This window comes from Heteronotia binoei, chromosome 1 (assembly GCF_032191835.1).
Source record: "Heteronotia binoei isolate CCM8104 ecotype False Entrance Well chromosome 1, APGP_CSIRO_Hbin_v1, whole genome shotgun sequence".
Taxonomy (NCBI): Eukaryota; Metazoa; Chordata; class Lepidosauria; order Squamata; family Gekkonidae; genus Heteronotia; species Heteronotia binoei.
The window spans coordinates 156,814,125-156,841,229 of NC_083223.1; the positions used below are offsets into that span (position 1 = coordinate 156,814,125).

Sequence of the window (27,105 nt, forward strand, 5' to 3'; positions counted from 1 at the left end):
GTTTATTTTATTTATTTATTTATTTGAATTGTATCCCGTCCTCCCAGCTGAAGCAGGCTCAGGGCAGCTCACATTAAGAGCAGTGTTGAGGAGTAAAAGCCCATCCCCTCCTTCTCTAAACTTACTGTCCTCCAAATTAGGATTGCCACTCTCCAGATGACACCTGGAGATCTCCTACTATTATAATTTACCTCCAGGAGATCAAGATCAGTTCCCACTGCCTCAAAGTCTCCAGGTATTTCCCAACCCAGAGCTGGCAACCCTACTCCCAGTGGCTGGGCCATGCTTCCAATCATATAGTACAGATAATTCTAAGCTTAACAGATCAGTGATTTGAATAAGGCAGCTTCGTGTTCAGCGTGGTTGAAATGTGATTCTTTTCCAAAGCAAGGAATGAGAGACTGTGTTTTGCTCTGCCTCCTGCAGCAGTTATTTTAGGTAGGGCTCACCACCATCTCTCAAAATTCCAAAGGTGCTCCCAGCATCTATCCAGGACTCCTGGGCAGGGATGTTTATTTAATTTCACTAAGTACTGGTAGTAGAGGCTTGCACATTTATCCAGACCATCTTTGCTTTATGGTTTGTAATTTTAATTTTTTTAAAAAAATGTATGAGCATGAAATTCTATATGATTTGCATTTGCCTGAGAAAGCAATTGTTGTTGTTTGTGTTGAACTAAGAATTCTTTTTCATTTGATGAAGGATACATCATTAGTCTGACGATCCATAACCCAACTAAATTTAGGAGTCTTTGGAACTCTTCAGTAAGGTGACCCTTTGCTTTCCCTCTTGAATCATGACTGCATCGATTTTGGAATCAAATGCAGCTCTGATCAGTACAGACAACCTGAACAAAGCTAAAGAATAACACTGGCATTGTAAGGAAAAAAGGGGGAAATGACTGGCTATGTAAACATTAGGTTAATAAGTTACTTACTTAAGTGCAGCTTTATTTCTGAAATGTCCCTCCTTAAATGTTCCAGTTAATTAAACTGGTTTGTTGCAGCTTTATTTTGACACACACCGGCTTTCACATTGCCACAATGCCTCTTTATTCTCCTAGCAACATTGTAAAATCAAGAAGAAAAGAAAGTTGCATTGTACTTTGATTTGAGACTCATCACCATAACCAGTATATAAATACCAGACACAGTGAGGAATGATTCTGCTGGTCATTAATATCAATTTTTGCAATACATGTTACAAAGCAGGATTTGTTCTTCAGAACCTTGTTTCTGTTAACATATGCATCAACACAATCTTTTCACCCATCAAGAATCTGGTGGCACCCTCATTAAATTTACCATAATCCAAATCCATATTTTTCAAATCAAAAGATACCTTCTATCTGTTCAGAGGGTCTGTTAAGCACCACTATGTGGAAGAACATCTATCAGCTGTGTGCACAAGAACTTCGTTACTCAGAATACTCTCTTATTAGATTGGAGTGCATTATAATTATTTGATAGTTTGTGTGTGAAGGAACCATTTCAGAGAAGTATGCCTGGAGCTCCAGGGCACTATTACTAGGTGACTCTTCCTTCTTGAGTAAATAAATTGTCATTTCTTAGGTCTTGTGTAAATGAGGAATAATAGTTTATTGTTCAGGTAGTCAAAGTCTTCCTGGAATTACTCCCAGATCTCATAAAATCATGAGCTAATTGTTAAGAATTTAGGAGTGCCTTTCTGCCTTTTTTAAAAATGATTTCCCTCCAGCAAACAGCATTTTTCCCAGCCAGTCTTAGCCCTGGGACTGATTAAGACAGTTGCCTTACCCAATCACACATTTCCTCAGGAGCTTGGGCTGTCCTTCCCTACTTTTGTTCACCTGGGCAAAGAAGGGCTCCACTGTGGCAGCAACCTAAGAGTGCTCACAGCCCTGCTCTGCAAACAACACCCAGGCAGGCTTTCTCTCAGTGGTGCTGGCTTGCTGCCTGACCAGTCTCTCTCCCCCCCTCCAGAGGCATCTCACTCATGCAGACCTGCAGGAAACCTCCAGCCGGGTTTTGTCCCTCTGTGGTGGCTGAGGACCTCCAGGCCAGATGTCCTTCTTCTCTCCTGTACCCAAATCCATCCAGGGCAGCCATGGGATAGCCAGCAGACAGGCTGGCCAGGCCCATGCAAGGGCTTTGTGTGCACACCCACCTTGCTGTCAGAGTTCCAGAAGAGTTGCCTATCCCTGCCCCACCAGAGCAGGTAGTCCTCAGCCAATCCCAGGTCCTGAGGAACCACCAGCTGCCGGATTGCAGGGTCAGCAAGACAGTGTGGGAGTTTTTGGCTGGGGGCAGAGCCCGGCCAGGCACAGCAGAAGCTAGCAAAGATTAAACCAAGTAAACTGGGAAGTTTAGCAGCCCTTCTGTCTGCTCCCTGTGCTCAATGGCAGTGAGGAGGGTGAGGACAGGTGGGGGTGGGGAATGTAGTGTGGGGGGGGAGAAGACAGTCCCACTTGTGGGCCAGATTACAGCTCTGGGCAGGCTGGTTCTGGCCTCTGGGTCAGAGGTTTGATACCCCTGTGTTAACTGATCAAGAGGCAGAGAGGTAGTCCACAGGTCAAGAGTGATAGCTGTGTCCCTCCTTGCTGACTGTCAGTGGCAAGTTTGGGGAGACCATATTAATTTATTTGCAGAGTATTGGCCATGCAATACCTTTTATTTGTTTATTTGCTATCAAGCCACAGCTGACTTCTAATGACCCTGTAGCATTTTCAAGGCAAGAGATGTTCTGTGGTGGTTTCCCATTGCTTTGCTCCACATCATAAGCATAGTATTCCTTGGAGGTCTCCCATTGTCTCTGGCTAGCTTCCAAGATCATGCTAACCTGGGTTATCCAGGTGGAGGCAACACCTTTTATTAGGGCCAACCAAAATGATACATATTAGGTGCAATCAGACAGACATTTTGGCCTGCAATAGCCACCCCCACCTCTGGATTAAAGCAGCTCATTCACATACATGCACACAATCTGTCTCCTGTGCTCCACTCGCCCTTACCTTGTCTTCTGATGACTCCTGACTGCATTAAACAGCCACTAGGAACTTCCAGGTGGCAAAGTCAATGGGCTGATTCCATGGAGCGTTTATGGCTGTCTGATAGGCCTGGGTATGCCATGGTCACTCAGGAGCTGTGTAATCACCTCTCTCTGTGTGGGTGCAGCCAAGGATACTGCCACCAGCCAGGAGCCACCTGATTGTCCTAGCATGTCTCTATCAAGACTGGGTTTTTAAAAGCCAGGAGACCACCATGGCAACTTCCTAGTCTGATTGCACCCATTGATATGAAAGTTTCTGGGTTATCCAGAACTAGTCTCTTCATCAGGCTGGATGTTTGGTGTCAGGGAGTGGGGGTGATGTTTATAAGGCCATGGCATGTCAGCATGCTGTGAAATGCTCACCAAGTGTGTAGATTTAAAATGGTCCCAGCATCACATTGCACCCTTGACCTTCTGGAAAAAGCAAAATTTGAAGGAATTAGAAAAAAGCACTACTTCAAGCTATTCAGGGCTTGTTCAAAGGCAGAACCTTGAATAAAGTTCAGAAACAGACTGGGAGGCAGTACAGCTGCCATGGTATTGATTTTATATGCTCATTACTGCAGCTACAGAAAATGGCTGAGAGGTCCATCTATCAGGGCAACCAAGATAGTGTATGTACTATGATAGAATCCAGATTGAAAAGGATCATATCTAGGTCATTTCACTTCTCAGAGGCTTCTTGGCATGCTGTAGGCTCATGTCACTGCTCTCTTCCCTTTCCAAAATTGACAAAAGAGATGAGTCATCTTTGATACTAATTAGTGGACTGACCAGTTTTCCTTTCACTGCTAAAGAGGAGGCAAAATCCTTCTGCCCCAACCCAGCCTTTCCTGGCAGAAAACTGATTTGCAAAACTGTTGACTGGATAATGCCAATATTAAGTATCTTCTGTGATGTGACTTGTCATATCCAAGCAGCATAATCTCTGTGTATTCCTGCAGGTTTTGCAAGTGAATTGAATGCATTTCCAAACCGCTTTAGCTGGGACCAGCCAAAATCATACAAATTGGGTGCAATCAGAAGGGCATTTTGGCACAATTCCTGCTCCTTAGCAAGATGCAGTGGATCACACAACCTTATGCCAGTGACATGACCAACTTCCCAGTGCAGCTGCATCCAACATGTGGCACAGAAATAGGCAGAGGAGGGACAGAACTAGGTAGGCCTACAGCACACTCAATAGTATGAACACCTTTGAGCCAAAGAGAATTGGGTACATCAGCCCAGTGCAATACATTGTGGCACACTGCTATTACCTGATCCCAGTTAATATGCGGCATAGCATTCATACAGCTTTTTGTCTTGTACAGGATTCCACAAAGCTTAACAGCCCATGGGATTGCAGCAGTATAAAAATGCTCCCCAGTGACATTGGGTATCACTGATGCCTAAGGGCAATATACAAGTAGCTCTGATTTCTGTGATCATCACCTAGATGAGGACAGGCAGAGGAACAATATGGACCACTACAAATACAGCTTGAAGTGAAAGGATGTATTTTATTTTGGATGCTTCTCACACTCCTGAGAGTAGGGGACAGTATCATCCACTTCAGCCTTCGTATAGAATGGTATTTGCAAAGTGCAGTGACCAGGTCCAAAATGGGGGGGAGGGGGAACCAACCAGAATCAAGAGCCAAAAAAAGGAACGCCTAAGGTGCCAAGGCAGACTCTCCAGGTCTTCGTTTTGCCCTAATGATCGTTCCACCCGAGCCCACGACTCTCTGGGTCTTCAGGGGGGTCTCTGCTCGCGCCTTTCCCCCTTTTGTCTTTCATCAAGCTCCCAGCTGGAACCAGTTCAGCTAGCAGCTACCGCTGACGCCCGATTCATTGCCGGTTACCTGAGCTGGGAAACCACGTGAGCGCCACATCATCTGGGCTTTTGAGCTTGAAAGTCAGAGAAAGGAGGAAGCAGGAAAAGACGGAACCCCAAAGACAGGAGCGGGCTCTTCTCGATTCGCAAAAAGGCTGGCGAGGCGAGGGGCCCGCGCGCAGCATTGTAAGGAGGGAGGGTCTTCAAGGCAGCTTTGCCCTGGGCTGCTTGGGGCCTCCCGGCTGACCCGCGACTGCCTTCCCGCCACTCACTCACGACCTCCGAGAGCCTGGGAGAGTAGCCGAGCAGCGGCTCGGCGGCGGTGTGGCGGGCTGGCGCTCGGGGCGGCTGCGAGGCGCTGGCAGGGGAAGATGCTGCAGTCGCTGGCCGGCAGCTCGTGCGTGCGGCTGGTGGAGAGGCACCGCTCCGTCTGGTGCTTCGGCTTGCTGGTGTTCGGCTACTTGCTCTATCTGGTCTTCGGCGCCGTGGTCTTCTCGTCGGTGGAGCTGCCGTATGAGGACCTGCTGCGCCAGGAGCTGCGCAAACTGAAGCGGAGCTTCGTGGAGGAGCACAAGTGCCTGTCGGAAGCGCAGCTCGAGAGCTTCTTGGCGCGCGTCCTGGAGGCCAGCAACTACGGCGTGTCGGTGCTGAGCAACGCCTCCGCCAACTGGAACTGGGACTTCACCTCGTCCCTCTTCTTCGCCAGCACTGTGCTCTCCACCACGGGTAAGGAGCCGGCCCGAGCTCAGACCTCGCCAGCCCACCTTTCCCTCGCAGCTTCAGTTTGGGGCCTTGCAGCCGCGTCTGAAGGCCTTAGTCCCGGCACCTCTTTGTGGGATTAGTCTCGTATCAGATGCAGAATGCCTGACCCGCATCTCGGCCTCATGTCCCATGTAGCTGCGTTTAGGGATAAGGGCTTCTAGAACAGGCCGGGCCTGGTTTCCACTGGGGTTAAGCTTCGCCATCTCCCCCCAGAAAGTATTCTCCTGTCAGTAAAACGCCTTTTCCCGCCCCCTGTAATTCCTGTTTTTTCCTGTCCAACTGCTAATCTTTCACTTTCTGTATACAGGATTGCACTTCTTTCAGTCGGGCGCAGGAATATCGGGAGCAAAGGTTAGAACAAAGTTAGAGTCCAATGGCATCTTTAAGACCAACAAAGTTTTATTTAGAATATGACCAGCGGTCATTTTGTAGAAAAATAGGTGGTGGAGCTCATCCAGGGATTGTACACAGCTGCAATACTATTCAATGGACAAGGAGCTGGAACTCTCAGAAAGGTTCAGGAGCTGTGCTCCTGTGAGCTCCCACTGAATCTGAGGCCTGGGTTAGGTATGACCTTTTGTGTGTACTCACACTCCAAGACAGAATGAAATGGAAACAGAAACAACAGTCTTCTTACATATAGAAGGTGGGCAGTAAATTAGCATACAAAATACTAAAGATGTTTTTAACAGATTAAAAGAACAATAACGTTAGTTATATGGCTATCACCTGTTATGAATACAACATCACAAAGACATAAATATGTCAGAATTGGAGACTGGTGTGGCCTGGATGGTGAGAGAGACTTTGCTGGTCTTAAAGGTACTATTGGACTAACTTTGTTCTGTTTCTTCATACCTACACAGCCTCCCACTGGGAGTAAGGCCTGATATGTGCCAAGGTTTCCCTGAACCTGTTTTCAGTACATGGAATAAATTCTGGAATGTTTAATGAAGAAGGTTATTCTGAGCACATACAGTGGCTTGCCTTCACTACTAAATAGCTACAGAATGTCCTAAGTCACTTTGTTGATTTTGTGGCATTTTTCGTGGCTTCCAAACATGACTGAGCCCCAGTACCCCTTTGTCTAGAAATTTAAACAGAACTAGTTCAAGTCTTTTTAAAAATATAGTTTCCATTCAGGACAAAATTGCAGTCCCCGCCACCCCGCCAAACTATATTAAGAATTTTGAAAGAGGTGTTACCATTAAAATCAGCTGATGTTTTTGCTTTAGCTGTGTAAAAACTGCATATAATATTAATGTGATGTAATAGTGGCATAGAAGCAACAGATATATTTGCTGAAGAATGGAGAGGATAAAAATGGTTTTCATATACATGTACAAAAGTTAAAAGGGTCCACAACAAAACCCCATAGCTATACATTTCTAACTGAAATTTTCCAATACATTCCAAGGGACAGGAATGTAGGACGTAATTATACATAAAAGTTTAACATTGGATTTCTCCTATATTGGTCCATAAAGCGTGTGTAAAAGCTTGCCTTGGTGATATGGTGCGTGTGTATGGCTTTCACCCTAATTTTATCCCACACATGTAAAGATAGCATAAGGAAAGAGGGAGGCCTTCCATTCCCAGATAATGTAAGACTGGCATTTTAGAATTGGGTCAAGAAACTAAGCATAAGCCAGTTTACATCTTTCAATACTGGAATAGGGTGCTTTATGTAGACTACATGACAGTGTTCTTCAGAGGTAGATGTTCAGAGCTGGAAAAAAAATCAGTACTGCATTGACAGGCCAGTGTTCACCCAACCATCCCTACAGGAAGTAAGGTAACACTTGTGTAATTTTGTTCATCAGGAAAATGCTTTCTATGTGTATGTTGAGATACTGTGTGATATTTTACAGCCGCTGTGCAGTCCTGTGGATAACTGATTACATTTTAGTTCCTTAGTGAAAGACAAAATTCTTGTCAGGGATCATCTTGACAAAAAGTTTGGCACCCAAAGAACAGTACCTTATTTTCCTGTTTCTTGGATGATGGCATACTAGAAATACAATTTTAAATTCTGAAATCCTATGAAAAAGAGATGTACATCCTATTCCTGCATGTAGTGACTCATGCAAATATTTATTTTAAAGGAACTTGTTTCTGTCAGGATCACTAGATTTCTAGATTACTTAAGGATTATTGAGTTGTTTTGAAGACCTGCACATACAGTACAAAATAGAACTGCAGTATCGAGCTGGCTTGAGGCACATATCACAATATTTGGAATGATAAATTTTAGATTATTTGAAATTAGGAAAAGCAGGGGAAGTATACTAAAGTTACACTAACTTGACTTTGTAAGGTGATATTACATTAGGATATGTAGGGATTCTTGATATATGGCAAGTTTTGGGTTTTGTACAATATTTTGGACATCTAGTTTCCGTGTCTTGTCATCAGCTATTTAGGTGGAGTAAGGGGGGGAAGGGAGGAGAGACACGATTATCCTTTTCTAGTTTTACTGAGCCCTTTCAGATTGGGAATGAATACCCTAATACTGAAAAGCTCAAGAATAACTATTTGTGCATGCACTATAAAAAGATTTCTTGTATTAATTTCAAAAGCATTTATGGGCTGTCAGTCTGTCTCCAGATTTATTACTTGAATAAGTTTAAAAGAGTTGCCAGGAAGTTCAATTGCAAGCTTACTTTGTTTTCTTAAGTGCTACAGAGAGGAGTCTTCGAAAGGATAGAGAGTGAGACAGAAAGAACAAACTTTTGTCCCATATCTTTGGTTTGTCTGATTTTCAGTTAACTAGTGAAAATACTTTGCGTTTAAATCTGAAATCTAACTGAAATCAGATTTCAGTCAGCTGGTTTTCCTTTTGTTATGTTATGTGAAACATCTAAAGTCAGGGTTTTTGCAAGAACTAAGAATATAGATTCCATTATGTTTAGAAAAAAATGTATTCAAGTTTTATTTGACAAAACTAGAAAATTCAGAACCCTCTTTTCATTATCATATGAGTACAAGTTCTGCAAGTTCTTCTCAAAAGCAGAAAGTCCATCACAGTGCTGATATGATGGCTGAAGGAAGGAAAGGTAGCTTCTGTGCTTCTCTCACGTTCTTAATAAGGTGACCTGGTGAGGACAAGCAAGTATTACATTTCCTGTTGCAGTGGAAAAACTGATTGCTCATCGTGTGAGGCTGAAGGGGAAAAGCATACCCATAACTAATTCATCACATATTCTGTATCGTTTACTTGTGTCTAGGTAGCTGTTCTGCTGTGGTCTGTGGCTTTTAGAGTTCTAGATGTATGTTGTTCTGAATCCTAAGCAGTCCAGTTCAGTTTGGAGTCCTTCATCCTAAATCAGGTTTCTCTTCATTCAGAACCTTTCAGAGTTAGGCTGTGATCCTCCAACCATTTAGCAATTCTTTAGAAGCCTTGAGGCTGCAGCTGAATATAGCAATGACACTTGTGGTGTCAAATGTTGAATGATGTGAGTCAACCTGAAAGACAGGGCCAGAGTACAGGATGAGATGGGGGAGGAATCCACATGATTTCCCCTCCCGCATGCGTTTAAAGCTGAGTATATAGTCATGCTAGTGAGAAGAAACTAAACCTAGCCATTTCCTTTGCTTAACGGGGTTGCTTTCAATACATTCTTCCAACCCAGTCAATTTCTGGTATTGAAGAAAGGCTGGAATGATGGTGCTGAAAGCAACCAAGCTTGGTGAACAAAGTGGGGGAGTAGGCAGGGTTTATCTTTTATTAGTCTTTGTGCTCCTTTTTTGTTAGCTAAAATAGACCTCCTCAGGTAGACATGAATGGGTGAAAATGTGTATAGAATTATCTGTGGATCTTTGCTCTGTCACATCTACTTTGACTCTGACCTGTATGTAAGCTTCAATCAATTGCTGGTTAGACTGCATTTTTTTCTCAAGGATAATTCATGGTTTTTGGAGCTTAATGTGCTGCCCTTCTCTGAAGACAACTTTCAGGTTGCATAGAATTGCTGACTTTCTACAACAATACCCACTGCTTGTCACTTGAGGGGAGGAGGTTATTTTTGCCTTTTTAGGTATTGAGAGCCTGTTTCATAGGATAGAACACTATGATTTCAGAATTAGCCAAGTATAGATTTAGAGAGCAATCCTAAGCAGGTCTACTCAGAATCCTACACAGTTCTGTTCAGGAGGGCTTACTTCCAGGAAAGGGTTCTTAGATACCTAGTTCCTCAGAGGGTACTCTGTCTAAATTGGCAGAAGGGCAGTTGGATGTGGTTCTAGGGACACCTAGACTGATTATTTTAGAGGACTTCAACATCCATGCTCAGTGTTCCTTACCATGATTCTTTGGCTTCCCTGGGTCTCTCTCAAATTGTGCCAGTTCCAAGGCTTTAAAAAGTCACACCCTGGACTTAATCTTCTGTACTGAGCCCTTAAGTGAAGGTCTTGTTTCAGGACCAGAGATTTTGCTCTGAATTGTGATCTGACCATTACCTACTTAAAGCAAGGGTGAATATGGCTCCAAGACCTGCAAAAGGGGACCCCTAGTTAAAATGGTCTTCTCTCAAAGGCTCATGGATCTGTCTAGATTCCAAAATTCTCTGGGGAATTCTAGGATTCCAAGCACATACACTGTTGAGGCTGCAGTGGGAACATGGAATGTGAAGCTTTTTGAAACTATTGCTCCTCATCAGCCTCTCCTGAACTTGGGGCAGAGGCTTGCCTCTGTGGTTTACTGTGGAGCAGGGTAACATAAAAAGAGCTAGAAGATGTCTTGAAAGATGCTGGCAGAAAACCAGTACTGAATATGTCAGAAGGATCTATAGAGCCCATTGGAAGAGTGATAGTGGCAAAGAAATGTTATTTCTTGGCAACCATCATGTCAGCTAATTCACATCAATTTCAACTCTTTAAGGTATTCCTGACATCTATTGACTCCTAAATCTGAGCTTTTACTGTGTCAGGAACAGACAGCTAGCTGTGGTACCTTTACAAAGTTTTTTTGCCAAAAAACCGACATGAATATGCTCTGATCTGGATGCTGGTTATAATATACACCAAGCAGAAGGTTGTCTAACACTTTGTCTTGTCTGCTCACTCAAAGAGGCAGTTATCCATACTATTTTAAGAATACAAAAATAGCCCTGCTGGATGAGACTAATAGTCCATATAGTCCAGCATCTTGTTGCTCAGAGTGGCCATTCAGTTCCTTGGGATAGTCAACAACAGGGCATAGAGGCTGAGGCTTTTCCCTGATCTTGCTTCCTGGCTCTGGGATTCAGAGGATTAGTACCTCTGAATGTGAAGGTTTCCATCAGTCACAATATCTAGTAACCACTGAGAGACTTATCCTCTGTGAATTTATCTAATCTCCTTTCAAAGCTGTTTATCCCTGTGGCAATCATTACGTCCTCTGGTAGGGAATTCCTCATGTTAATCACTGTTTAAAAACTGGCTTGGCTAAAAATGTAGCCAGTTATCACCCTGTCTCTAATCTGCCTTTCCTGGGAAAAGTGATTGCGAGAGCAGTAGAGGACCAGCTCCAGGTCTTCTGAGATAGTTTTTGTGTTCTGGATGCCTTTCAGTCTGGTTTCAACAGCTGGGCTGTGGGACAGAGACAGTCCTGGTGGTCTTTGTTGATGACATCTGTCTAAATGTAGACAAGGGCTTTTTACACAGGTAACAAGGCTATACTGTAATGAAATGTTTTCAGAAAGATATTTTAGAAAAGGAATAAGGACACTGGCATGTACTGTTATGTCTAGTATGTACTGTCAGTGCTACAAGCATGATCTTACTGTGTAATTCTTGCACTATTTAACGTGCAACATTAATGCTTATGCTTTTTTTCCCTGGTTGATTTTGGCTGTGTTTTCAGATTTCCACAGCCCAGACACTCCCTTACTGGATGCCCCATTCCTGCTGATCTAAAGTGTCTCACACAATGTAATCCACCTTGAGTCTAGGTGAGAAAGGTGGACTATACACGATGTAAATAAAATACACTATACTGCAAACGATCTTAGGGGGAAAGTGAACTAAGAACACAGGAAACCAAGTAGAGGCTTCATTTCAGGGCTCTTCACAATGATGCAGCTCCTTGGTCTGTCTTTGGGAGACAGCTGTGCACAGGGGCAGCAGCTCATAGCATTGTTGCCTTAGTGCTGGGAGATGGTTTCTTAGTGCCACAGAAATGTTCACACAAGAGGCCAGGAATCCTGTAGCCATTTCCAGGGCTGTTAGAGAAGAAGGATCAGGGCATAGAAGCCCACTGCAGTGACAGCAGAGCGTAGGAACAGGGACTATGCTATCAGTGCATGGAAACAAGACTCATCCCTTTGCTCCACTTCCTTATGCATGATATTACCATCCCCCAGGGGCTTTTGGTTAGTGGTGTGAAAAAGGATGTGGGATTACATCCTAAGAGTTACAGGAGTAAAACTGTTCCTCTAAATACCAGTGCAAACTTTAATCTACAAGTGGATACAGGAAGATGAATTTGGAGTTTTCTCAATGGTTAAAATTTGATATCTTTGCCCTATTTACATAACATGAGATGAAGCTTTAGCGGCAGCAGATTGGCTATTGTGGGCTGATTGTTTCTCACCTTTTAAAAAATCAGTTTCAGCCCGACTAGCATGCTACCAAAGTTTAAGATAGTAGATAGGCTTGCCAGGTCCAACTCAGGAAATAATCTGAGGAATTTGGGGTGGAGCAGGAGCAAGGTTGTGGCCAGCATGATTGAACTTCATCACATTTAACCTGAGCAGACAGGTTAAAATGTATAAAAGGAAGTACTTTTTCACCCAAAGGGTGATTAACATGTGGAATTCACTGCCACAGGAGGTGGTGTCAGCCACAAGCATGGCCACCTTCAAGAGGGGGTTAGATAGAAATATGGAGCAGAGGTCCATCAGTGGCTATTAGCCACAGTGTGTATATGTGTGTGTATATATATATATATTTTGGCCACTGTGTGACACAGAGTGTTGGACTGGATGGGCCATTGGCCTGATCTAACATGGCTTCTCTTATGTTCTTATGTTCATTTAAAAGGAAAATGTTCCTTTTAAATGCATTACATCCATTGGAAATAATGGAAGATGGGGGCACCTTCTTTTGGGGCTCATAGAATTGGACCTCCTGGTCCAATCTTTTTGAAACTGCATGTTTTTTTGTTTTTGTTTTTAGGAGAGGCACCAGATGCTATGCTGAAAATTTGGTACCTCTACCTCAAAAAGCAGCCCCCTCCCCCGAGATACCCATGGATTGATTCTCCAGTGTACCCTGTGGGAAACCAGTCTCCATAGGGTATAATTGAGTGCACAGTGAACATTCCGCCCCTCCGCTCTCTGACAATCCTGAAGTGGGGGGGGGGGGAGGCTCCAAACCAGGGGATCCCTTGCCCCCAACTGGGGATTGGTAACTCTAATAGAGGGGGGGAAATGAAATGAAGAAAATAACTATCACAAAATAGTATGTACTATAATTCCTTTGACCAGATTTTTTTTTAAATTCCATTTATAATGAACACGGGTGCTCTCAATATTGCTTTAAAGGAAAGAAAAACTAGGGTAGAGATGGAGTGCTCATTGAATGTGTAGAAAGTGAGTCACAGAAAAAAAATAACAATCCTTTTTTTCATGAGTATGAGATGCTTTTAAAGAGTGATTCATTGATCCAAAGTGAGGATTTGACTTTCAAGTGATCCTTGGCAGGGCTTTGTAATGTTTAGGAAGATCAAGCTTCTAAGAAAGCACTTATTTCTATTATGCCCAAACCAGTACAAGAGAGTCATTTTGAAAACATGTTATAATCCAAATTCATTTAAGTCAGCATTTCCTGCTTTTGATATGCCTTCAGAGGGGAGGAACTCAAACTGGCTGGTTTTGTTGTTGCTGAGTTTTGAAATGGATACTGTTTTTTAATTATTTGTTTGATCAAATGTTTTATATTCTTTATTGTAACCTGCAATGGATCCATATTGGTTGAAAAAAACAATATATTGTGAGAAAATTCTAAGTTGGCCCCTTTATGAACCAACACTTAAAATTTGCAGGTGATTCATATATTGTTTGAAGCACTTAGAATCACTAGTTGCCTGTAAGCTTGTAGAATTTAGTTGCCAGAAGAGAATCTAGGTCACAGGAGAGTTTATCTAAGGAGAATCTCAGATGGGAAGAAGGGAAAGAAATATATTGCCAAGAAAGATGTTTTGTTTTAACTCAAGATGGGAAACTGTAGATAGTAAAAACTTCACATCGGACATTATCTGAGTCTGGTCTGAGATCAAAAGAGAGATGGACAGTAGCCAACATGGGAATCCATCTGCAGTAGCAGGTGGTGAGGAAGATGTCAAAATGACCTTAGGAGGCAAGATATTTATCAGAGATAAGCTTGTAAAAGAGGGGAGCTCTCATGGGAAGTGATGAGCTTTCATAAGGCAGAAGCTATATAAGCCTCAAGATTTTCCCCATACCTTGCTGCCTGATGAAGAGAACTAAAGGCTCCTCTAGGCAGGTTAGCCAAATCTCTGTTAGAGATCTCTAATAGATGTATGCTGATAGCAGTTAGAAGTAGTTTCAGAGCCCTGATACTTAGCTTCTGAAATGCTTAGATTTTAGCTGGTATAAAAATAAGACGGATTATAAGAGTTTTTCTAACTTAACTAACGTAAATTGTTCTTATTGTAAGAGTATAAGAGTGCATAAAGTATATTGTAAGTATATAAGAGTGCATAAGAGTTTCTAAGCCTTGTGTGTAAACTTATCTTTAACTGAAAATTGTTTTGCTTTTTTTACAAGAAGCCTGAATATGCTGGAGGTTTTTTGAGATCGCTGAAAAATAAAGTCTTATCAGTTGTGTATAGAACATATGACTCTGTGTCCCATGTATTAGATGCTGGGAGAAAGTTTTGTTTTGAGAAACTGTGGTAACAGAAAGTATCTGTAATTATAAGAAATTTTTTTTTTAAAAAAAATCCCCAACATTTCTGTATATTAAAATGAACCAGAATTGCAACCATATGTAACCATAGTGATTGTTTAGAAAATGATGGCACATGCTTCTTAAGTCATAACGATACATTTCTGTCACAAAGTCTATACAAAGCAGAGCACTTATGCATCCGATCACTTTTGCAGCAGTTTCTTCATATATACAACACAGTAAAGTACTGTCAGATATAACTTACTACTTATTCCTTTTTTTCCACTCAGTAGGTTAAGGGTTCTTTATGGTGATTGTAGTTAAAATGTTGGACTAGGATCTGGGAAACTCAGGTTTGAAAACCCAGTTTGCTGTAGAAGCTTGCTGGGTGACCTTGGGCTGGTCATACACTCAGCCTAACCTATCTCACAGGTAGGGTTGCCAAGTCCAATTCAAGAAATATCTGGGGACTTTGGGGGTGGAGCCAGGAGACATTGGGGGGTGGAGCCAGGAACAAGGGTGTGACAAGCATAATTGAACTCCAAGAGAGTTCTGGCCATCAGATTTAAAGGGGCAGCACACCTTCTCAAATGCCTTTCTTCCATAGGAAATAATGAAGGATAGGGGCACCATCTTTTGGGGCTCATAGAATTGGACCCCCTGGTCCAATCATTTTGAAACTTGGGGGGTATTTTGGGGAGAGGCACTAGATGCTATACTAAAAATTTGGTGCCTCTACCTCAAAAATACCCCCCCAGAGCCCCCAATACCCGCTGATCAATTCCCCATTATTCCCTATGGGAATTGTTCTCCATAAAGAATAATAAAGTGCCCAGTAGACATTTCCCTCTCCCCCCTCACACTTTCTAAAGTGGGGGGATGGCCTCCAAACCATGGAATCCCCTGCCCCCTCCCTCTCTCACACACACAAATACTTACTGGGATTTGTTCCTGCAGAACTTTACTCACTCTGAAAACAAAAGGAAAAGAAAGGGAGGGGCCGTTCTCTGAGGAAACTGTTACTGATCCTTTCCCATGATCCAGTTTCCCATGAAACTGTTACTGATCCTTTCCCTGTTTCCTGCTTCCTGCTCAGCCTTCAAGGCACACATTTTAAAAACTGTTTGCAGGTTTCTAAACCTGCAGGAGCTCTAAATCTACAGGATGACTGTGGGGGTGGGGCTTCCCCTGCCGGCCAACTGGCTGGGGGAGGGAAGAAGTCTGTCAAAATGGGGGATCCCCTGCTGGGACCTGGGGATTGGGAAGCCTACTCACAGGATTGTTGTAAGAATAAAATGGATGGCAGAATAATGATGTAAGCCACTTAGAGTTTCCACTGAGGTGAAGGTGGGATATAAATATAAAGTATTAAATAAATAATGTTAGCCCAGTGGTCTTCGGCCCATGGATTGGGGTTTTCACGTCGGCTGCAGAACATTACTTGCTAAATCATGAACTCCTAGAGTTCCCTTTTGGGGGGTCTTCTGGTATTACATCCTTTTACTATAGGATATTATTCCTTCTTCCTTTGAACGGCTGCATAGTGAGGGGAGCAACAGGACAGAGTCACTTAGAACCTCTGATCCTTGGCTTGTTCCTCACTACAGTATACCTCCTTGTGCACAGCTTGTGTTTCTTTTCCTTAGCCTTTTTGGCCTTCTGCTCATGGTCTGGGCCTGGAAATCAGTGGGGTCATGATTGTGGCTCCTGGCATCTGGTCACATGGCTGCAATGCTATATGACTTCCTGTTGTATACTTAGGCCCATGTACAATCAGCCCGTAGTCTGGAAATGTTCATAACCACTAAGCTAGACAACATGTGTGTTTTCTAGGGAAATTTATTATTGGATCCCCCCTGAAAATTTTCCAGTAATAAGATATTATGATCCAGATGATATTAATTAGTATTTTATTTGGATTTATATGTACCCTGCCAATTTTATCTCAGTAGGGACAACTGCTTGAACTGAAATATTTGATTAGGAAGAACATCAATTTTAGTTTAAATAGTATATTCAAACAAATTCAAAGTTTTATGTGAAGGAGTTTTTTACTGGAATAGTACTTAGAAAATTTAAAAGACAACGTAGTGTGCATTTCCTTACATTTTTTAAAAGTGAAGGCATTAAAATGATACCCTATTTTTAGTACACTCAAAGAACTATACTTTATATGCCATTATGTTGTTGCCCATGTTTGTTTCAACAGAATTTAACTCTTGACACACTGAGGTCACTGGGGCACCTAATCACTCACACTGCTTGCTAGTTCCATGTCAGACTGGTGTTTACAGTATCCCAACCTGTCACAGAAGGCATCCACATAAGAATTTTAGATTTGCTTTTGCCTATGTAAACGAAGCCAAACAGATGAATTAATAGCTTGATTTTTGTTTCATACTTTCCACTCCAGATTACTGACCCATAAAACATACATGTACTCTCTCCACAATTCCTGACTATAATCACCTGAGAACATTAATTACAATTTCAAAACTTCCAGGCCTTCCTAATATTATGCTGGCAATGGAATCCTAACACTGTTCTTAATTTTATTGAAATTGAAAAATTTTCTGCAGAAAAAAATAATCACTGAAAATTTTTATGGAAAAAAATTGTGCTTTCATACTATGATATGCACTATCACCTGTCACTAGGGTTAATTAATGAAGTTCTGTATTTTTATGGTGGAACTTAATCATCAGTCTATTCTTTTTCTCCCCTTTCTGGCAGTCAAGCACACACACAGGTGTGTAAACACGCTGTCTGCATTAATGTGTCTTTCAGGAGTTGCTGAATGTTACAATCTGCATTTCCATCAACTTCTTTAGACTAACACAGGAAAACAAAAGTATAGGAGAGAGAGGTCTAGGGGGTGGGGTTTTCCTCTATCCCGTAATCATGTTCTAGTTAACTCTTTACTATGCATTTAACTATACAAATGACTTCTGAAATGAGTGCAGGGATTGTGCTCTCTTCCTCTCTCACTCACCAGAAGAGCCATGTGGCTCTGCCTGCTCGCCCTCCTGATGCAGCTTTTGTGTCCTGCTGAAATTTAAAGGTGCACACACACTCCAAAATACATTTTTGCAAGCTTCTTCTAAACCTGCCAAGATCTAAAAGCACAACCAACTTTCCCCAACTGCCAGCCAGCTGGCTGGTGGTGAGGTAGTGACAGATCTTACCAACAGACCTTCTTACAAAGCAGGACTTCGCTCAAAGTCTTCTTTCCCAGATCTGCCAGCAGAAGCTTTGCAAACTTGTTGTCTTCTTAATCCAATTGCACAAAAGCTGTCTGAAGTAGGCTTTAAATACAACCGGTCTCAGATGGGTCTGTCGGAGCGGGAGTAGCAGAGTGAGGGAGATGACTTGCCCGACACAGGGCTTCAGGAAAGAAAATCAGGCAGACACGTGCAACTAGTGCCAAAAGGTGTATTAACATATATACACAACAAGTGCTCTCTTGTGCAGTCTATACAATATCACCTCCACGGACAAAGTGCTTCGCCTAACCACCATCTCACAGGGAGAGACCTGTGTGATGCACACACAGATCATATATAGTCCAAGCAGCCAATCCTGGCCGTGCTGACTCAGCAGATTGCATCACTTGGCTTCTGCCGGCTCAAGCCGGTCTGCTGATCAGGTCACTGTGACCTAGCCTGGCAGCTAGATCACCAGCTGTCATATTGTGGCTGTCAGACTGGGTTTATGTAGATTCTTGCTCCAACACACCTCCTAATCTATTTAAACCCAGTGCACCAAAACACTTTACACAGTTTACATACATGTCCACCAGCAACATTACAGTTCATATTTACGTAGCTCGGAACCCTTTCCGGAATTCGTTCAGGAACTCATCATGATTGTAAAACACATCATCGTGTTCCTGTTCAGCCAGCTCTTTCAGACGCTTGGCTTCAGCCTCCTTCTCCCTTGCCTCGCACTCTGCCACCCAGGCTTTCCATTTCTTAGCCTTTTCTTTTAACATTTCCTCAAATCCGGGTGGGTCTGGATTGACAGTCAGAGTGACATAGGGACACTTGTACCTAGCGGGACGTTGGCCTTTGGTGGACCTGGCAGACACCCGTGGCCCTGTGCTTGGACCAGCTTTGTCTTCTTCGGGTTGCTCTGTTCCCACCTCCTGGGCTGGTTGCTCTGCCCCTGTAATTGGGTGTTGAACCTCCTGACTCTCACACTTTACCTCCAGTTCCTGCATTTGAGGCTCTGCCTCCTGACTCTGCTCGTCAGGCTCTGTGCCAGCATTCGGCTCACCTTCTCCAGCCCCACTGGGTGCCACCTCCTGGGCTGGAGTTCTGGGCTGCGCTCCAACATCGTTATCGCTACTTGGCAGCAGGACAAATTGTTTCTGCAAGGAGTGCAACCTTGGCCAGCTGCTTTCTTCATTGAACTGGGCACTCTTATTAAGTGTTATCTTGCTTTTGCTATTGCAGAAACGATAACACCTGGCCCTTGGCTTGTAGCCCAGAAAAATTAGGCTCTCTGCCCGGACATCCCCCTCCCCGCTACTCGTGGAGTGGATGCCAACCCGAGCCCGTGACCCAAAGACTTTTAAAGAACTCAAATCTGGGGTCTTGTTCAACAGTAACCTGTAAGGCACATTTTTCACAGTATTACACCAAACCCTGTTTTGCAAAAAAACAGCTGCATGTATGGTTTCTGCCCAATAGGTCATTGGCAGTTGTGCATCCTCTAACATGCAATACATCACATTCTGCAATACAGCCCCATGCCCATTTTCTCGGGGCGTTGCTGGGTTCGTCAGACGGTGGGCAATGCCCTTGTTTTCCAGCCAACGTTTCATCTGGTTAGATAAGAATTCCCCCCCTCTGTCGGTTTGTACAGCTAGGAGATTAACCCCTAATTGTCTCTCCACTGCTTTGACCCACTTGGTGAATGTCTTATACACCTCAGACTTATGCACCATGGTGAAAACCCACGCGTACCTCGTGTGGTCGTCGGTGGCCACCAAGCAGTATCTCCTCCCCGACAGACTCTTTGGCAATGGGCCAATAACGTCTAAATGGACTAGTTCCAGGGCTCGTGTGCTTTCCCTTGAGCTTTCTTTAGCAACAGCACACGCCTTGCTTTTGGTCTTCTTGCAGACCTGGCAATCCAAGTAACATTTGCAAGGATTTACTTTCAAACTAGGCACAAGCTCCAGGGTTTTCTTTAACGCCCTAAATCCGCAGTGCCCAAGTCTCCTATGGAGCAAATGTATACAATTATTGTGCACAGGCTCATTCGACACCTGAGCCACCTGGGCACAATCACTCTGGACCACATACAGTTTACCTTCCCTCTTTCCTGTCACAAGCAACTTTCCCCCACCTCCCAGGATTTTGCAGCAGGTTTTCTCAAATCTCACCTGGTATCCCTGGTCAAACAGTGTGCTAACACTCAACAGGTTAGACTGCAGTGAGGGTACATACAACACATTTTGCAACATACATTTCAGTGCAGGAAATTCCACATTGCCTGAGCAAACAGAATTGGCAGTGGTCCCATCAGCCAATCTCACATACTTATGCTCAGGACTGTCAATGTTTTTCAACAACTCCTTCTCGCAGCAGAGATGGCTCGTTGCCCCGGAGTCTAAAATCCAAGCAGACCCTGTGCTCTCTACTGCAGACGTGACCAGCCGGGTTGCTTCCTCACACGGGCTGGCGGTCCTCCGCTCTCGCCGCACACGCCCCCGCCTCTTCTCCCTCTCAGGGCAAGCTCGGAGCAGGTGCTGCGACGACCCGCATCCATAGCAGCGACGGACTGCAAACGCAGTCGGCTCCACTTCCTCCACCTTCGGACGCCTGCCAGCAGCAGAAGCTGGCTCATTCTTGGCTGTCTTCCCGGACACACCGATAACAGCACGCTGCCTGGCCGACACCCCCGGACAGCTCACGGCCGCAATTCTCTCTTGGAAGTCAAGCAGGTGGGCACAGACGTATTCCATGGTCAGGGTCGCTACGTCCACCGTCTCCAGAGAAGTTATCAGGGGAGTGTACTCAGGTGGCAACGACGACAGCAAAACGTACACTCTGTCGTCTGGAGCTACAGTCTTGCCTCTTCCCTCCAGCTCAACGAAACAGTCCGTTAGCCGTTTGATGTGATCTTTCACACACCCTCCAGCCGGCATAACGGTGCGGAACATCCTCCTTGTCAAGGCCATGAGGGAACCAGCAGTGGTGCTAACATGCACCGCACTCAACGCGTCCCAGGCAGCCTTGGGAGTGTCCTTCCCTCGCACATAAACCAGCTGGTCATCTCCTATAGATAGCACTATGTTGGCCAGTGCCATATCCGATAACACAGTCTCGGCAGGAGATAAGTCAGCAGGGGGGTTACTCACGAACAGCCATTGCCCTTCACGCTTGAGGTAGTGTTGCATTCTCAGGCTCCACACCGCGTAGTTGGCTGAGGTGAGCTTCTCAACGGCTACTCCAAGCTGTTGCTGAGCCATCGTGCCGACTCCTCCTCACAGCTGGCTGCCGACGTCCCTCTGGCTCTCAAACAGAGAACGGTGGTGCTTCTGTGTCCTTCACCGGCGTTCCTCGCCTCCGGCTCTTTCCAAACTCACAGTCAGCTCAACTCTCAACTCTCTCCTCCGCGCAGCGGAAGCGCCCTGGGCCCATAACCCTGTCGGAGCGGGAGTAGCAGAGTGAGGGAGATGACTTGCCCGACACAGGGCTTCAGGAAAGAAAATCAGGCAGACACGTGCAACTAGTGCCAAAAGGTGTATTAACATATATACACAACAAGTGCTCTCTTGTGCAGTCTATACAATATCACCTCCACGGACAAAGTGCTTCGCCTAACCACCATCTCACAGGGAGAGACCTGTGTGATGCACACACAGATCATATATAGTCCAAGCAGCCAATCCTGGCCGTGCTGACTCAGCAGATTGCATCACTTGGCTTCTGCCGGCTCAAGCCGGTCTGCTGATCAGGTCACTGTGACCTAGCCTGGCAGCTAGATCACCAGCTGTCATATTGTGGCTGTCAGACTGGGTTTATGTAGATTCTTGCTCCAACAGGGTCATATTCAGGTTCGACATCACAACAACATATTTAGTGCAGATGATATTGACAGTGGTTTTGGTTTACTTCAATCACTCAACATAGAAGTGGACATTTCAATGGAGTTGCAAAAGTCTTCTCAAAAGCGGAAGTTGAATTTCTCCCCTCTACCTAGGGGGAGCAAAAAAATCCTTGTGAGATTATATTTGTTGCCTGATTTTTATAATAGCCTCTTCCTTTTGGGGGGAACCTTCAATTAGGGGAGGGTATAGAGGGGTTAGAATCATCGGAGGTCTGGGTCTCTTAGCCCCTGTAGAGGATGGGCAAGTTAAGTGACGTTTTAATTTTTATTATTTTTCTTTAGCAGTTGGATGTTTATATTAGTAAACAGCTTCTCTTTTTTTTTTCTTACAAAATGAATTACAGATTTCTAGATCCCTTTCTTCTATTATTAAGGAATGTATTTTGGCAACCTTTTAGATACTTATTATGTTGTAGCTATTTTTCAGTCTTAGTCTGTGTGGTATACTTTGGCAGTAACAGTAGCGTAGTTCTTTTTGTTGGATACATTACTGTGGTTTTAGATCTCCAGACTTCTTTATCTTACAGTGTTGCAATTCCTAGGTATAAATATGTTTGGATACAAAGTGTACTTGCGGTTTTAGTTTTTTCCTGACTTTGTAGTACATTCCATGCATATGAGGATTGGTGTTAGTTTATATTGCTATTTTTCTTACTTAGGGCATTTTTTAAAATAGAGAGGCAATTCTCTAATTTAAATGGGGCTTTCTCTTTGAGGTCAAATGTTGATTGGTACTACTATAGGAATTTTTCACTTGTTCACACTAAATGTTTTAGGTTTATCAAAAATAGATATTTCATTAATTTAATTTTGAACAAATCAAATTTTAGGATGTACAGGAATTCATGGATCATAATCACTTTAAAATTGTTGCCTTTTATTAACTTGGTGCAAAATTTTTTAACCTTTTTAACCAGTATTTTTAATGATATTTATGAAATGTTTTTATAGGGTTTTTATCACTTTTTAATAACTTAATTTTAATGGTGGCTTTAATTAACTTTATTACTCTTAATTGTGGGGGAGTAAATAATAGAATTAAAACAAGACGAATTCATTCTTATCTAACAAATCAGGCAGCAGATGTAGTTTTCTTGCAGGACATCCATTTGAAAAACAACATCAATATGCTTTTTTAGTCTAATAGGTTTCCTCAAATGTTTGCGACTAATCTCATGCACGGGGTGTGGCCATTTTTTTTTCCAGGAGAACCAGATTTCAGTGTCATGCATATATTCAAGACCCACATGGCAGGTATTTATTTTTAAAAGATTTCTTGAATGGAACCCAAATAACTCTGGCTTCTGTTTATGTACCTAATTCAGGGCAATTAGGATTCATTACCGAAGTTTTACAAAAACTTGTAGCTTTCCAAGATGGGCTGGTAATTTTGGGTTCTGACTTCAACATGATTATAGATAAACGTTTGGATAAATCTGTACAGGCTAAACCTAATCTGGGCCATTCTGGAGCTCACAATAAATTAACTGGTTTTAAAAAAAAAATAGAGAATAGATGTTTGGAGATATTGTAATCTATTACTCCTCTCAATTCTTTTTTTTTAAATGAGCCAAAATTAAATTATTTATTTATTGAAAGAAATAGGAATACATATATGCATACATAAATAAGTCAAATACAATTAGAAATAATCAGGGATTAAAGACAAATACATAGACATAGGATCAAAATATTCAGAAAAAATAAGATGCCTGGGAACTTCAAAGCTTCGCCTATAGAATTTTAAATAATGTTGATAGCTTCAAGAATTGATGAAAATTCTGGTTTATGAGCTAGAAATTCAAGGAACGAAAACCAAATGGACATAATTTTTGAGGTATAAGGATCTGTTTCACCTTGGGTCAGAGAATCTAATAATTTATCCATAATACAGTACTCCTATACCTTCAGGAGCCAGTCAAGGAGAATAGGTTTTGTATTAGTTTTCCAATATCTTGCCAGAACTGCCTAGCTGCTGCACAGAGTTTCTATTAGCTCCATTTTAGTTGAGTTATTAATATGCCAATGATTCAAAAGTGGGGCTTCCATTTGGAGAGGAACTTGTACATGAGTAATATCATGAATTTGAGTAATGATTAATTTCCAGAAATCTTGAACATAAGAACAGGACCCCCAACAATGTTTGTATGTGCCAGTTTCATTACAACCTCTCCAGCAAAGGGGGAATTGAACATTTTGTGTAATTTCTGCGGAGTAAGATACCAACGCTCCAGGGTTTTGAAAAACTGGGTGCGAATGGTGATGCTAGGGGATTTGAATGTGAAGGAATTCCAAATATGTCTCCAGTCTTGAGCAGAGAGGGGATTAGTGCAATCTTTCTGCCATGAAGAAGTATAAGAAAACTGATCACGGTAAAGTGATAATAATTTGTAAAGCACAGAAATATATTTTTCATATGTAGGGTGGGAATTTTTAATAAGCAATTAAAATGCAGTGAGGCCTTTGTGTGTTCTGAGTTTTGGGAGAGAGTGTTCTACAAAATGGCACAGTTGAAAGTATTGATACTACAAAATGGCACAGTTGAAAGTATTGATACTATGGAAGTGTAACATTACTGCAAGCTTCCAAATCAATTTTAGGCAGCAGTGAGCCTTTTGAAAGTATATCAATTAGCCTGTTTAATTTTGAAATCTTCCATATGGAAAAAGAGTTGCAGGGACACTTGGGGAAGACTCTCAGGGGCGTATTAGATGAGCCCCGCTCTGAACGTAACAGCCCCGTTGCTGCCAGAGAGCATGAGGGTCGAGAGGGAACAGGGCACCGTGCTGAGGATAAGGGGAATGCGCCCTCAGAAGGGACCTCTTCTTCAGTTGGTGAGCGGGAATCCTTTCGCGCCAAGGAACCATCCCTGGGCAGGGGGAGAGAGGGGGTTTTGGTAGTTGGTGATTTGATCCTTAGGCAAGGAGATAGCTGGGTGGCGAAACTGCGTACTGACGGTATGGTGACTTGCCTGCCTGCTGCGTGTAGTAGATAGGCTGATAGACAGTGCTGGGGAGGAGCCTGTGGTCGTGGTGCATGTTGGCACCAACGATGTGGGGAAATGCAGTTGTGAGGTCCTGGAGGAAAAATTTAGGCTGCTGGGGTGGGAGACTTAAGGCCAGGACCTCCAAGGTAGCCTTCTCAGAAGTGCTACCTGTTCCACGTGCAGGGCAGGAGAGACAGGCACAAATTAGAAGTCTCATTGTGTGGATGAGACGATGGTGTAAGGAGGAAGGGTTTAAGTTTGTTAGGCACTGGGATGCTTTCTGGAACAAGTGGGAGCTGTACAAAAGAGACGGTCTCCACTTGTCCCTGGATGGAACCAGGCTGCTGGCGCTTAAAATCAAAAAGGTGGCAGAGCAGTTTTTAAACTAAATCTTGGGGGAAAGCCGACAGGAGATGAAATGTCTCTGGTTCGGGAGGACTCGTCTCAAAGAGATGAAGGGTTGGCTGCTATTTTTCTACTGGGTAACAGATCAGAGTTGTCCACTGTGATGGTGACAAACAGTATGAACTGTCTGCCAGAGTCTCGAGGCGACAGGAGGAAGGTGGCGGGCCTAGCTAGGGAAATTAGAGCCTGGGAAATTATAGATGTTTGTATGCAAATGCTAGAAGGAAACTGAAAGGAAAGGTAAATACGGTCAAAACCCTTGGGGAAGCTTGGAAACTATTTAAAACTAATCCTAGAAGCTCAGATAAAATACATACAAGTTAGGAAAGGCACAAACAGGCATAAGAAAAGGCCTGCACGGTTAACAAACAAAGTAATGGAAGCTGTAAAAGGTAAGAAGGACTCCTTTAAGCAGTAGAAAACCAGTCCAAGTGAGATTAGTAAAAGGGAACACAGGCTGTGGCAAATCAAATGCAAGACTGTAATCAGGCAGGCAAAAAGGGACTATGAGGAGCATATTGCAAAAAACATAAAGACCAACAATAAAAATTTCTTCAAATATGTTAGTAGGAAACCAGCCAGGGAGGCAGTGGGGCCCTTGGATGACCATGGGGTAAAAGGATTACTGAAGGAGGATAGGGAAATGGCTGAGAAGCTGAATGAATTTTTTGCCCCCGTCTTCACTGTGGAAGATGAGAACTTTTTGCCCGCCCCAGAACCACTAATTTTGGAAGGGGTGTTGAAAGACCTGAGTCAGATTGAGGTGACAAAAGAGGAGGTCCTACAACTGATAGACAAATTAAAAACTAACAAGTCACTGGGTCCGGATGGCATACATCCGAGAGTTCCGAAAGAACTCAAAGTTGAACTTGTGGATCTTCTAACAAAAATCTGTAATCTTTCATTGAAATCTACCTCCGTTCCTGAGGACTGGAAGGTAGCAAATGTCACCCCCATCTTTAAAAAGGGTTCCAGAGGAGATCCAGGAAATTACAGGTCTGTCTCTTACTTGCTTCAAAATGTCACCTTTTGTCCTTTCTTGTAAGTCTCAAATGAACTTCACTAGGTAATTTGTTTTGTCTTGTATAACTTGATGGCACCCATCTGACTTGATCAAACTCTTCTTCCATCCTCTGAAAAGTCATCTGTAAATTTTCAGTTTTCTCTTCTGATATATTTTGAAACCTCAACATGTAGGCAGCTCTGTCTACTTCCAACTGCAAGAGTCTAGAATCATGTATATTCTGTTCAAAAAAGGGGAAAGAAATGCAACACAAATTGAACTTGATTCTTATGGAGGAGATGGAGATTAAATTGAGGTATGCTAGACAAAAAATTTTTGAACATGCCAACAAGCCTCAAAGGTGGTTGCCTTGTAGGATGAGAAAAGAAAAGGCCAAAAGAATAATTACGACACTGAAAGATGAGAACAATAAAGAGAAAGCTCAAAAGCAGGAAATATGTCAAATTGTGGAACAGTTCTATAAAAAATTATTTGAAGATAAGCAAGTTCATAAAATAGATTTAGAAGAATATATCAACCAAAATAATCTTAACAAATTTACAACAAAAAACTTTAAATGAACCAATAACAATGAGGGAACTTGGAGACACAATGGCATCTCAAAAGAATGGCAGAACTTCGGGTCCAGATGGATTACCTGCAGAATTTTACAAAGCTTATGAAGAGTCTTTACTCGGTATAAATAAAATTTTACATTACATTACATTACATTACCACTTAAGCATTTTATTGAAAAGATTCAAGAGGAAGGTCAAATACCAGCTTCATGGCAAGAAGCTACAATATTCTTGATCCCAAAAGAAAATAATGATTTGAAAGACATTAAAAATTATCGTCCAATTTCCCTTTTAAATGTGGATTATAATTTTTTTGCTGCAATATTGGCACAACGTTTGAAGAAAGTTTTACAATCTATAATACACTATGATCAAGCAGGATTTCTTCCTAAAAGATATTTGAAAGACAGTGTCAGAACAGTTTGTAATATTTTGGAACATCATCTAGAGAAGCAATTGGCTTTAATTTGTCTAGATGCTGAGAAGGCCTTTGATAATGTTCGTTGGTACTTTATGTT

General features: G+C 42.9%; 1 protein-coding gene across 1 annotated transcript in view; it reads left to right on the top strand.

Moving 5' to 3' along the window:
* Positions 1-5,110: 5,110 nt before the first annotated feature.
* Positions 5,111-27,105, top strand: part of KCNK1 (potassium two pore domain channel subfamily K member 1) — a 41,541-nt gene continuing 19,546 nt past the window's right edge. Inside the window, exon 1 of the mRNA XM_060243004.1 lies at positions 5,111-5,568. Within this exon, the coding sequence (XP_060098987.1) occupies positions 5,214-5,568 (355 nt within the window). The 5' untranslated portion in view covers positions 5,111-5,213. The remainder of the gene's footprint in view (positions 5,569-27,105) is intronic.